Source organism: Amblyomma maculatum, chromosome 1 (genome assembly GCF_055883805.1).
Source record: "Amblyomma maculatum isolate TAMU_Amacu chromosome 1, ASM5588380v1, whole genome shotgun sequence".
Lineage (NCBI taxonomy): Eukaryota > Metazoa > Arthropoda > Arachnida > Ixodida > Ixodidae > Amblyomma > Amblyomma maculatum.
In genome coordinates, this window is record NC_139344.1 from 393,611,122 (window position 1) to 393,625,484 (window position 14,363).

Here is a 14,363-nt window from a genome sequence, read left to right on the forward strand (position 1 = left end):
GACACCTATAAGGCAGTCGATGTAGCAGCGCTTTTTTATGTTTACAATAATTATACTAACACACCTTCTTTACGGGCTATGGGAAATTCCACACAAAAAGCGCGCTGAAAGCTGTCAGTTGGTTTAGTTGATTGCGGTCTAAAATTTGAGGAGTTTTTAGTATTAAATAAACAAGGACAAATAAAAGAGGACCCCGCCGGGGTGGCGAAGTGGTTACGGCGCTTGACTACTGTTCCCAAGGACGCGAGATCAAATCCCGGCCTCGGCGGCCGCTTTTCGGTGGTGGAGGCGAAAAGCAAGGCGCCCGTATGCTGTACGATGTCAGTGAAGGTGGTCGAAATTTCCGGAGTCCTCCACTACGGCGTCTATCATAGCCTGAGTTGCTTTGGGACGTTAAATCCCACAAACCAAACCAAACCAAACAAGAGAGGATTATAGTAATGCTGCATTCCAGGTGAATATTGTTTGATAGACGAATATTACCAAAATGTAACAACTACGAAAAAGAAATTCTAAGGGAATGCTTAAAAAGAAACGAACAATTTTTTAAAATTCCTTTGCCCATGTTTACTTTAAGCTTACTGCTCTGATTTCAGTACAGCGTTTGTGTCATCGTATCTTTGTTTCCTCGTTAGTCTGCTGTAGAAAATACGAATAACTTTTGAAGTACACTTCATTCTTAGCAAAGTGCCGACAGCAAATTTATTCGCGCTAGCGTTCGTTCATTCCTTATTACTTATTCGCGTTTTCAGTTGTTTTCTGGGGCAAATTCGATTGAACGAAAGAAGGTCCCTGCTAAGTTCCCTGCGCTTGCATAGCACACGGCGGGAAGCTGGAACAAACTGACCAAGTGATTGCATTGGTCATTAAGATGAAAAAACATCAATTTGTAAATAAATGTAAAAATTCACGCTTTCCGCACTTCGGATAAGTATCCCAGACTTGAAATATATATATATATATATATATATATATATATATATATATATATATATATATATATATATATATATATATATATATATATATATATATATATATATATATATATATATATATATATAAGTTATATTACTTTCAGCACCTCTTGTTGTTACGGTTGGTGCGATTTGGCATAATTAGTTGGTGATTTAAGAATTCCGCTTATGAGATGTGTTGCAATATGTAATTCAGTAAAAAAAGAACGATGTCGTCACAATGCAGACAAATGATCCGTGTGAAATAGAAGATGCGCTGCTAGAAACAATATATTCTAGCGAGTATGATGACCAATGATGTGTCGAGGAATGCGCAACAAACAAGCATTTTTTTGTTCCCTTCGCTATTCGTTATTCTAGACAGCGATACAAGAATATGGAAAAATGCGCTGCCATGCAGTGTTTCCACACTCGAATGCAGCAGTTTTAAAAGAGGAGTTAAAAGTCCACCCAGCCGGAGCGCGTCACTTGCACCCGGAAAGCGGCACTGTTTGCTCTGATCAGCTTCTGCACTTTAAACAGAGCGCTGCTGTCCCGGTTGATTCATCTGGTCGATGACGAAAGTTCTCCCGCCTCTACTTCGTCCTCGCAGGTGTATAAAAGATCATCCGAGGTGTACAGTGTGAGCAGCGTGTGAGATTGTCTCCGCAGCATAGGCAACACTTGTGACGAGCATCGTTTGTGTCGCCTGTTTTGGGGGGCTTCGCGTCATGAAGGCAAGCATGTCTGTCCCCTTAGTTCTGACATGTTCACTGGCCTTGCTTTTCGAAGGATGCTGTGCGCTCACTTTCGCCGAGTACCGCAGGAATGTCATGAGCATCAATCCGGGCGCACTGCAGCCCCAGTGTAAGAAAGGTGAGCCTGATGAATTGAAACGCATTTTGTGACTCCAAAGTACCTGGAAGAGGTTTTTGCTAGCTAAAAGTTAAGCTTGGTGGTTCTTCGAAAGCCTTTCTTAAATAGCTCAGCAGTATATATATATATATATATATATATATATATATATATATATATAAAGTTTTTACGAGTGAAGCCTGAGCCTTTAAGTGCTTATCGGATCCTGTTTTCTTGTTGTCGAACATATCGGGCATAAATACATGAAATTTGTTTCTGGCAGTGTTTTGCGTGATATACGTGTCAGCTGTATGAAGATTGACTACCAATATCTGCACAACCTTAATCCTCAAAATCATTGTATTTATACGAGTGTACATACATACATACATACATACATACATACATACATACATACATACATACATACATACATACATACATACATACATACATACATACATACATACATACATACATACATACATACATACATACATGCATACATGCATACATACATACATACATACATACATACATACATACATACATACATACATACATACATACATACATACATACATACATACATACATACATACATACATACATACATACATACATACATACATACATACATACATACATACATACATACATAGATTTCAGTGCGGAAGCAGCAAGTCTCAAAACTTTCAACTTTTTGAAATGACAAAAATGGCGCTTTCCACCTCTAGTGGTATACGATTCTTTTTCGAGAAAACTACGCCGTATTTTGCAAAACTAAGGTTCGTTCCTTTGTGTCGAGACGTCTTTCCACCAAACAAAATTTTATTGCAAACAAAGAATGGTAACCGTGTGACCTAGATTACCGTTCTTATTTGAACTCACCCATACTACACATATTCTTATATTCCATTCAAGAGTAACGTGTCGACATGGGCTCATGGAGATGAATTTAGGTATGACATGGTCGATATGGCATGCTGTGCTTAATTTTTTCTTCTAAGTCTTTCGTCGCCTAACCGGTTTACTTGCGTTGTTCTGCCATGATCATGATTACTGTCCAAATGCTAAAAAGTTAACTGAAGAGTAGCAGTTTGCGGCGCTATTTATTCTTCGAAAGGTACTGCGTATGGAATAAGCGTTTTTTGGAGAAATCCGATTACTGGCTATAACTAGACCCGCTGTGAGCTTTAAAAGGATTGACGAGCCCTTCGTCCAGTTTATGATCTCGATAAATATTATTTATATTGCTCTAAATCTGAATCAAAAATTTAATTTATAGCTGATATACTTCCGTAAATAATATTCCAAGACTCGATTTATATTCCCAACCCCTGCCCCAAAGATAACTTCGTAATTAAGGAGTCAGAATAAATTAGTTTCCATTCACGCTGTGCTAGGTAAGGTACCAGCATTTATACTCTGATATAGTTTTGACAGCTCCATTAAAGTTGGAGGCATCAAAATTCCAGAATAAGAAACAATGAATATCGAGTCCCTTTTTTTTTTTAAGTGCTACGAGTTGGATCAAAGGCCAACTCGAAGCTCTCAAAAGGCTGCATATATACTGAGGGTCGGAGGAAAATAGTTTACCCAGAAAACGTGTTCTAGATTTAGGAAAATATGCAAGAAAATGGGGGATGAAGAGTTCCTCGCAATGCCACCCGGCTTTTTCTTTTTCTTCTGAGACGTCCTGCTCCTGAAAACACGCTGATGTTATTGTTTGTTTCTGATCTCTATGTCATAATGAGCACATTGTGAAAACGCTGCTTCCGATTCATGACGCTTGGAGTTATATTCATAATTAGCGTTCTCAAGTCCCATATGGCTGTTGTACGCGGCGACTCGAAGTAGACTCTAAAGATGATGTGCTAAACACTGCATAAAATAAAGAAAACTCTGAAAGAAAACAGAAATAGTAAAACAAACAACTAGAAATCACGACGTTTTTTCTTCTAATCTCTCACTTTGCTTTACATGACAAGTTTTCAAGATCTGCAGTGTGAAGATGGTCAGTCTCCTGGGTGTGATGGACGTCCTGAAGCAGCGATGGGACGAATACACTGTGAGTTCCCCATTGCACCACCTGTGGCTATAACTTCAATTTTTAATCAGTTTTGAGCTTTGATCACAACCGTAGTGGAGAACTAGTAGCCGTTATATTTTTCCTAGGGATTTGCTACAGCTGCCCAGATATGTACGAAATGGCCTCCTAACAAACGTTATCTATATAAAACGCTATTATGGCTGGACGGATGAAGGCACCAGCCGTCACCAAACACATCAGGCCAGGGGTGGAGCCAATAGACAGGCGACATATTCCCTGTGATTGGCTGAATCATCATTGCCTTATACGTGTCCGCTATTGAAGCTTCTCACATTGCTGTCAATACATGCACGTCGACCGCTGCGGTAGATTGACGCTGTTCGTCTCGTGTGTAGTGCCCGCCAGGTAGCCCTGCAGGGGCGCGCTCGGTTAGCACTTGGCATCAATATGAATACACCCTTTGTTTCTGATTTCGGGCAACGCTCGTATTCCTGCATGCATACAAGGCCGAGCTTACAGCGCCTCTTAACTCGCTCTAACCGAATGGTGCTACCTCAGCTGCATATTGCAAATGATATGCAGTGCAGATACCTCGATACACATTTTTCGGTACCACTTCCTTTGTTTGTAATAAACGAGTGCTGGTTTTAACTTCGACCTGTATAAGTCAGGTCGTTCGTGAAATGTAACTGGGACAGTACATAGCAGACCGAGAAAGGAAATGTCATACCAGCAAAATGGTGTTCATGCACATGAGCACACAAGTACGCAAGCACGTACAAACTGGCGGCAAATGTCGAATGTTGGTCATGGTTTCCAACGATGGTACACCGCAAAAATTACCGCCATGCTGTAAAAAATTATCTGAAGTGGCGTTTCCAGTTATCGCTCTGAGGAATTATTGAGCTGCTGTACTTTCGCATATCGATGCTGCGTCTGCTCAGAAATGAACACTTTTCAAGGTGAGAACTATAAACAAGACCTAAAAACATGAACTGTTTAGCATTGTTTTGCAACATAATGAAGCAGCGTAACCGCTTATACAGACATAAAAAACACAGCGTTCTGTCTTTTTATCTCTGTTATATCTTAGTCTCAAGGCCTTGTTACGCCAACACACGCTTTCGCGGATTGAGACTTTCTGTTAATCTTTTAATTGAATTCAATTATTATTAAATTATTTTGCAGCTCAAGAAACAAGTGGTGGGGCAGTCAAATGTGCAGCTGTCAGTACGGCCAAATCGCAAGATGGCGCTAAAAAGAAAAATCCCTTTTCTACTGACTCTATATTCCCTGCTCCAATATATATGTAGCTGAAAACTAGGTTGCACTTGCAAGGAAGACATCAGTTTGCAAGTTCGTGTACCGCTTTTGCCAAAGGTAACCAAGCTGCATGCAGGATCTGCTTTACAGTCATCTATTAGAGAACTCATACCACTTCTGAAGCTGTAAATTTCTGCAAAGTAAAGATGAGCCCCTGCCTCCACTTTTCAAGACGTTGTTCATGATGTTCTCAGAGTATTTACTGACTCTATAATACAAGTGACAAGCAAACCATGCAGCCTGGTTAGTTTTGGCAAACACGGTACTTATCACAAACGCAGAAGAAGATGCGTGCAAAATGAGATATTTTTGTTCCGGCGAGATCATCTTCGCCGCACTTTTCACATCGCAGGAGGTCCCTTGCGTGAAAGAGTTACTTTCGAGAACATTCCCGGATTTCAGCGAAGAGTGCTCGATGCAGGGCTACTACGGGAAGGTGAGTTTTCACGTTACTGGCTGCACGAGGTCCGAGCCTAGACTCGCCAGCTGTTTGTGATTTTAATTGCTTCTGTGATTAAACACGCGTTTCAATTGGCTCATTTACACTTATTTATTTCGCTTAGAAGGACTGCTTGGGGTGGTTAGGACACTTAGTACTAAGCATAATTCTAAACAAGGTTTCTGGCGTCCATCGCCATGCTAGAATTTGTACGAATAAACGTTTTCAAGGCAATCACGAGGGCACGCATTAGGCGTGAATGCCCCGAAAATTAAGCAAAAAACAGTCGCCCTTAAGCGACGTGCAGGTGTCGCTGTTTCATTTGCAATCGATGATGTGTCATATATATATTTTCTATGCTTCGATAGTATATTGGCAATTTAAGTAATAAAAACTGATGAAAAACATCCTTCAGGAAAGCCACAGAAGACAAACCTCCACTGCAGTCATTACAAGGGAAGCTGAATTTCAATACCTACTGTATTTTCAAGTTTAAGGTAACCTGCAACCTTTAAAACCAAGGACAGATCAGGAATACAACGGCAGTTCGGGCGAGCTAGTTTGGTAGTGCCTTCATATAAAACAGCGCAAGGACACATGACGTTTAAAGACAGAATAGGAAAGACTACGCTAATTGATCACCACCAAGTGTGTCCTTTCTCTGTCTTTATCCTGCGTCCTGGCGCGGTTTAGTGAAGGAAGATTAGGGGAACGTTCTATTGATATCGTAAAAAAACAACTCAGTTAATTACTGTCTAGAGAGCGAATTATGTAGAAGGTGTATAAAGTATACTTAGGACAGGATGTAGTTGAAGGAAGCAAACTGAAGACCTCCAAATGGTGCTACAGTCTAGTGTACTGCTTTTTTTTTTTTTGTAGTCGCACAGCTGCGTTTTTGTGGATATCAGTGACAATATCCATTTGATAATAAAAAAGGCTGGCAGCTAGACCTGCTGTGTACACTTGCGTAGGAAAGAAACGAGAGAAAAATATTCATTCAGACAGGACGGCGGTCATCCTTCTTGCCTGCTGGGTCCAACCATAGACTGCGTACACACGGTGCAGGATAATCTGTCACCCATCTCGACACTTCGCCAAGGCCTCGCAATCTTTCCTTTATTTTGTGCAAGACCAGTGATCTGAAATGAAGCTGTATCAGGAGAGTGCTCAGACTTTTTGAGAGCTCGTTTGTCAAAGCTGAGGTGTGTAAATTTGACGGGGTGAGGGCGAATCCTTGACTGGGGTGCACTGCTGGCTAAGATGCAGCGCAAAACTGAAAACAAGTGGAGCCCAGGAGCCCGAGCAAAAATTATTTGCTCTGCAAAACATGCGGCCCGACAGCGCTGTGAGCCAAAGTTGTTGACATGTCTGGCATGCAAAACTCGAGCAAGTTCTCCGTTCCTTCGTTGTTTTCTGTAATTTATCAAATATTACTGTATCAGGACTAAACCCGCTTAAAGTGCTACAAAGCTATGCTATTAAGTCTAAAGAAGCCGCGTGGGGATTACAGAAAGAAACGAACTAAATGTGCATGATTATAGAATTGATTTACGTCGCACTACCTTTCGCAAGCTATGCCACTTTGTTTGTTATGAATGTTAACAGCTTTAAACTTTTTCATTGTTTTGTCCAGCCATAAATAATGCAGTTGCATTGTATGTGTTCACGTGTGCCTTTTTACCGCTTTGTAGAGGAGACCGTGGACTCCTGCCAAGCTGTTTTGCAGCTTTATCCCACGGCCCCCTTTCATATTTTTGATGGAAAAATAAACATTATTATTATTATTATTATTATTATTATTATTATTATTATTATTATTATTATTATTATTATTATTATTATTATTATTATTATTATTATTATTATTATTATTATTATTATTATTATTATTATTATTATTATTATTATTATTATTATTATTATTATTATTATTATTATTATTATTATTATTTGATTTGAATTTGATTTATAAAGGGAAAGGAGAAAGGCTGCACATAAAATCCTACAGGCCGATTACCATAACATCTGTAATGTACAGGTTAGCCATGCAGGCGGTGAAATTAAAGGTGCAAGCATGGGTTGAAAGTAACAAGATACTCGGAGAACTTCAGAACGGCTTTAGAAATGGTAGGCGCTTAGATGATTGCCTGTTCGTGCTTACCCAATGCATCGAAATATATAGAGTGGAAAATAGACCTTTGTATTTGGCCTTCCTGCACATAAACGGGGCGTACGACAACGTAAGCAGGGAACTCCTGTGGAACATATTAAAAGAAGAAGGTATCGGTTATGAGATAATAGAGTTCCTACAGGAAATATACCGGGATAACAAAGTAGAAATTACGTGGGAAGGGATAAGAAGTACGGAGGATGTCAAAGTATGCAAAGGATTAAGACAAGGCTGTCCTCTATCACCGGTGCTGTTCATGCTTTATATGATAAACCTGGAACGGAGGATACAAGACAGTAACCTAGGTTTTAACCTGCCATACAGATTAGGTGGAAAGGCGGTAGAGCTGCGCCTCCCCGGTTTGATGTATGCAGACGATATTGTGCTGCTAGCTGAGAGTCTGGAAGAATTGCAAACTCTAGTTAAGTATTGCGGAGACGAAGGGGACGCTCTAGGCTTCAGTTTCAGCGCAGTTAAGTCGGGTCTGATGATTTTCAACGGCTCAACTGATCAGGGTCTTAAAATTCAAGGCCTTGAAATACCTAGAGTAGCAGAATATAAATATTTGGGGGGTATGGGTAAACGAAGGATTGGCATACATTGGAAAGCATGAGCAATCACTTAAGGCCAAAGGGCGAAGGAATGCCGGGATAATGAAGCATAAGGCATTGTGGGAATACAATAGGTATGAGGTATTGAGGGGTATTTGGAAAGGAATTATGGTGCCCGGACTTACTTTCGGAAATGCGGTTTTGTGCCTAAAATCAGAGGTACAGTCGACATTAGAAACAAATCGGAGATCCGTTGGACGATTAGCACTAGGTGCCCACGGCAAAACTACAAATGAGGCGGTACAGGGAGATATGGGCTGGGCATCTTTCGAAGTACGGGAAGCTCAGAGTAAAATATTATATGAGGAACGCCTGAGGAAATTGGACAGTAACAGATGGGCAGCTAAGGTATTTAAATACCTGTACCTAAAAAGCGTTGACTCACAATGGAGGAAAAGAACTAGGAAACTAACTAGTAAGTATGCTAGTAACAATGACGGAGAAATAAAGAGCATTAAGCAACAGGTGAAAAACACAGAAGGTAAAAATTGGATAAATTCGATGGAAAAAAAAAAACAGTGTGGAATTATACCGAAAGTGGAAAATGCAGATCAGGAAGGAAGATTTCTTTGATAACTCAAGAGGCAGTGCCCTACTTTTTGAAGCTAGATCAGGGTGCCTTAGAACACGCAGCTACAAAAAGAAGTTTAAGAATGGAGATGACGCATGTGCTGTATGTGGAAACTCCAGTGAAACAATTGACCACATTATACTCGAATGCAATGGTATCCATCCGGAAGTTGATGCAGGCGCTATCACTGTTCCTGAAGCTCTGGGGTTTAGAGATAACAGTGGCCGGGTGAATAAACCGGCGGTGGAAACTAGCAAAAAACGGCTGGAAGATTGGTGGCTTAAAAGCAGAAAAGTGACATAATGTTAGTAATGTAGGAGCAAAATTTAATAAATAGAATGATGGTTTAGTTAACCATTCTAAATCAATAATTAAGATATATGGAGAAAAATGAGCATGATAGCTACTGCTACCACCCCGTATCAAAGGGGACGCTCCTATATTCCATCCATCCATCCATCCATTATTATTATTATTATTATTATTATTATTATTATTATTATTATTATTATTATTATTATTATTATTATTATTATTATTATTATTATTATTATTATTATTATTATTATTATTATTATTATTATTATTATTATTATTATTATTATTATTATTATTATTATATGTGAAGCTTTCTTAACGAGGTGCATTAATCTGTCTCTTTATTATGGTTCTATTTTAAACGTTCCTACGCGCGCTAAAGACGAATCGTACAGTGCTCTTGGAACGAAGTAACATGGCATTAATGAAAACTGCCACGCAGTTCTATACTACCGCGATGCTCTGCAAATAATAGATTCTTTAGATCGATTGTATGTTGCTGCGCATTAGTGGTACGTGGATATGTGCTGCATGATGACCACTCTGCTATGCATCGTAGTGGTCCCTGTATTAGCTGTATCTAAGCTACCGCTTGAACTGGAAGCGCACCAAAGGGAAAGAAATTAGCCAAGCCGAGAGACGTACGTCTTGAGCAAAAGTGGTATACAACACTCAGCCGGTGACCGAGCTCGGGAAAACTGCATCTAAATGCCATCTACCGACAGCGACAGCTACAGACGCAACAGGATAAAATGGGGCACCGCCACGGTTGTCTCAATTCCAAATAGCTGTTGCCATACGAAGTTGGAATGCAGTTTTCATGAGCTCCGCCACCGGCTGTGTTGTATACGACTTTTGCTCACGACTGTACATCTCAAACAATGCCAGTGTGTTCCAACTTAAGGACTGGCTTACCTGTCCTTATATATTTAGGTACACTGACTAAGCAGGCATATTTCTCACCTTTAATAACGCCGTACGTGAATAGTGAGGACTCCTTAATTCCCCTTCATAAATTACTTAAATGTGCTTCGCTTCTTTAATGGGGACGCTATTTTGGCTCAGTTGAATTTCTAGCGTGTGTGCGCAGGTTTAAATCGCTGTTTATCCACTAACGAGATTTCTTTTGTGTGGTTTTAAACTTGCAGTATGCTGTCGGTTTCTCTCTATAACGACGTCAATTATTTCTGTTGCAGTCGGTCAGATGTATGATGTCACCTGAAGCAATGGTGAGTTATTGTATAGTTTCGTAGTGATAAGGAAGCCTCAAATGTTCCTCTGCTAATGGCCGACATTAGTAAATGGCGCATAGAAATCTTAACGAGCGCTGACACATTATTTTGTAGAAAGAATATCGATTGTTATATTTGACAAATTTTTTGTAGAAGATTACTTTTGCTCATAAAAATGTATTAAGCTTAGATATTCGTAATATCATAAATGTTTTCTTAATTTTTTTATTTCTTTTTTTGCGGTCGCTTCGAGCGGAAAGATCAAACTTTTCAAAGGTTTATCTTTTTCTTTTCTCTCATTTTTGGACCTTTATATACCTTCGTCTGAGGAACTATAAGATGCAAGTAAACAAATTATTCCACATTTGTCCGCCAATGCCTTTTACACAAACACGACGACAGCAATATTCATGAGTGACAATTTCGTGGCACCAAGAACAAAAGACGTAATAAATTTAATTTTTGGTATAAACGTTCGTACTTTCCATCACATTCTGAAAATAAAATGCCCAGTGAAGACAAAAACACATATACAAGACAGAATTCAGTCCAGTTCGGACCCTGATGAAGCTGCATTCATTTTGATGATTGCTAGCAAATGCCATAGCCAAGGCTTTTGTTACTACTTTTCTACCGCAAATTTTATTAACCCATTTTCGAAGTCTCACCACAGCTTGAACTTGACTCGTAGATTTGGGCTCATTATAATCTACCCAGCCGGTCCGAAATTTCGTCAAAATGCAATGTGTTCAGTGTTCGGGAGGCAATGAAGTGGGTGATAGACTTTTCTCGTGTACTTAGACCTTTTTTACAAGCACGCACGAGTATGCTTTACATAGGTTTTTCTTACTGCCATTCTAGCAGATATCGTTCTTCCAGGTGTCGCTTTATTGTCCCTATTTCGACAGATATTGTTGCAAATCACCAACATTGTTTCTGTGTGCGAGCGGGTTAGGTAGTGACACGCACGCACGCTCACAAAACATACACACACTCCCCCTCCACACACACACACACACACACACACACACACACACACACACACACACACACACACACACACACACACACACACACACACACACACACACACACACACACACACACACACACACACACACACACACACACACACACACACACACACACACACACACACACACACACACACACACGCACACGCACACGCACACGCGCACACACACACACACACACACACACACACACACACATGCACAAACAAACAAAGAAAATAGCCAACCTCTCGCAGTTGATGTAAATGCGGCCTGCTTTGCCGAGCTCACTGAACTTGTTTCCTTTCCAATGTAGGCCATTGTCGGAAAAAAGAACGAAGATAACCTGGCGACCCTCTTCGTAAGTGGCGTTGCTTTTCTTGCCGCTTTGCACACGCACATCTTTTATGCTGCTGCGCTCAGTCATTTTGCTACATTTCTCTGGTACCGTGTTTGAAAACTTTAAGATCCTTCCAACTGTCTTTCTTCATTATTGAGATTCTTTATGTTTTGCCCCATGATGTTTTTAAAACTTCAAGAAATAAAAGTGCCTCAGTGTACTATTTGTGATAATTCGCACACACTGCAAGCCAAGGGCCCTATTTTTCGCTTCCTTTAAAAATTTACCTCACGCGCAATCGGAAGCATAAGCAAAGCATCTGATCACCCAGGTTACTGTCGCCATACGAATACGACACAGGACACACAAGAAAATGGTCAGGATTATTTCCACAGAATCAATCGATAAGGAATAAACAATCACGCTATAAGTAAGCCAAAAGTGAACGTCAAACAAAGAATAAAAGAACGTTATCGTCTGCATAGAAGCCTATCTGAACTGATGCGTTGATTAGTGTTATTAAATGCTCATTGACCGTGAAGGAGAGAAAGGATGGTAACTAAGGTACTGGGTAATGTCTCCGCACGTGACACGCAGGCTTTTAAGCGCGGTGCTTGCGATCTATTTACCGAAGGGCAATGAAAGTAAAACTACAAACTGACCACAGGAAGCCGAATGGGAGCTTCTGACGTTTCCGTTCATCAGTACCGAGGAAATACTTAAACATGGGAAGGTTATCCACATTTCTTGAATTGAAAACGTTTTACACGAGTTTTTTCAGCTTGTGTTTCTACCTGCAGTTAATATTATCACATATTAGATGTGTTTTATAAGGAGAAGGCGAAGCATGACAATAATTGAGTTATAACGCCATTTTTGTCGCTTTTTCCTGTTATTTTCTTACTTTGCTTGTAGAAATGTCTCGTAGACAATGCCGCGCCATGAAAAATCAAGAGAAGTATGCACTAGACGGCCAGTCCTACAGAAGAATGGTACGCCGGGTGACATTTCTAGACCTCAACGATCGAAGAGCCTCCGTAAGGCCTGCGAAGAAATAAACTTGCTTCTAGGCATTGCACGTTTTGCTTCTATATTTACGGCTCTCAATTTCATTTGGAAGATATGTTTTGGAATGCGCGCCTAGCTAACGCAAACACACAAAAAAATGCATTGGCGGACATGCATTTTAGATATTCGCTGATTTAAGTAAATTGTCTTTGATCTCTCTCAGGTTTCCGTTACACCCATAAGTCCAGGAAAACCAATCCAAGCTGTGAGGTTTTGTTGCTTTCATATGTGTTTTATATGTCAAGCTAATACATGGTTGAAGAATTTTGTCTCGGCTGAGTGTAAATCAACTGTAGCTAAATGTTGTTAAAGCGAAATACGTTATCTTTGAACGTAGAAATAAACGTGGTGACGCATTATTCAACATTATATTTAATGGCACTGTATTAGAAGAGGTATGTTGAATAAGATTCTTGGGTGTACGCTTCGAGGAACAATGGAACTAGACGCCTCACATGAACAGTTTACACGCGAGCGCATCTAGATTCGTTGGCGTGGTGCATAAACCTAAGTACTTGATTCCTGTTTGGTTAAAACGACAGTTGTAGTTTGCCCTTATCCCATCTCATCTTAACTACTGCTTATTAGTATGGGGCTCTACAACTAAGACTTACTTTGACAGACTGGTTATTTGCCACACTAAAGCCATGATCTGCCTTGTAAACCTCTAGCGACTGGAGCACACGGCCCCAGGGTTCCAAAGCCACAACGTACTTAAAGTCTGCCAGCTATACTAGCTGAAACGTGCCACACATCTATTTTACACACTCTCTACAAAGCGGCCCTCCAATTTCCTATCCAAACTTCTACCCCCCACATCTATGATAACAGATTATTTCTCCCTCTACGCTTGTTCAATCTTCACTGTGAGGCCCCTGTAGCCCCAAAAGTCTTCAAACTCCGTGTCGCATCAGTTCCCCGCTACATATTCACCAACATATTCTCAACGATCCTTCGCAACAGATCAATAAGTGATGCCAGCTAAAAGTTTGCGCGCTGTTCTTTAAACATGTTTGCGACGGACACTAAAGGCAAGACGAACAAATCTGGAGGAAAGCGGCAGCAAGTCGTCAGGTGTCGCTGGCGAGCGGGGACGAGGCCCTGGGGTTTAGAGGTAACAAAGGAAATATGAACGAATCGGCGGAAGAGGTAAGCAAGAGAAGTTTGGACGATTGGTGGATAAATAGCAGGGAGGGGACAAATTGAAGCTAAATTGAAATTAACACGGGTATATAAAGATGACCCAGGACAAAAAAATGAAAGTCGTTAAAGTTGACTGATTACCTAACTTAAAAACATAAAAAAAGGTTGAGCATGGTGGTTACTATTATCACCCCATTTCAAAGAGGACGCTTTTAACATCCATCCATCCAACCACCCACTAATCCATCCACCCACCCATCCTACCCATCAA

General features: G+C 40.3%; 1 protein-coding gene across 1 annotated transcript; it reads left to right on the forward strand.

The window, feature by feature from the left end:
• The first annotated feature begins 1,687 nt into the window (after positions 1-1,687).
• Positions 1,688-12,826, forward strand: LOC146208580 (uncharacterized). The gene is made up of 6 exons (XM_084587300.1): positions 1,688-1,832; positions 3,803-3,882; positions 5,540-5,623; positions 10,493-10,525; positions 11,858-11,902; positions 12,797-12,826. The coding sequence occupies exons 1-6, from the start codon at positions 1,688-1,690 to the stop codon at positions 12,824-12,826; spliced, it is 417 nt and encodes a 138-aa protein (XP_084443426.1).
• Positions 12,827-14,363: the final 1,537 nt, after the last annotated feature.

Bases quoted from the DNA above. Each gene is read 5' to 3' on its own strand.
- LOC146208580 (XM_084587300.1), top strand. From the start codon at position 1,688: ATGAAGGCAAGCATGTCTGTCCCCTTAGTTCTGACATGTTCACTGGCC. The intron at 1,833-3,802 runs GTGAGCCTGATG...TTACATGACAAG, and splicing joins GCAGCCCCAGTGTAAGAAAG to TTTTCAAGATCTGCAGTGTG. The intron at 5,624-10,492 runs GTGAGTTTTCAC...TTTCTGTTGCAG, and splicing joins TGCAGGGCTACTACGGGAAG to TCGGTCAGATGTATGATGTC.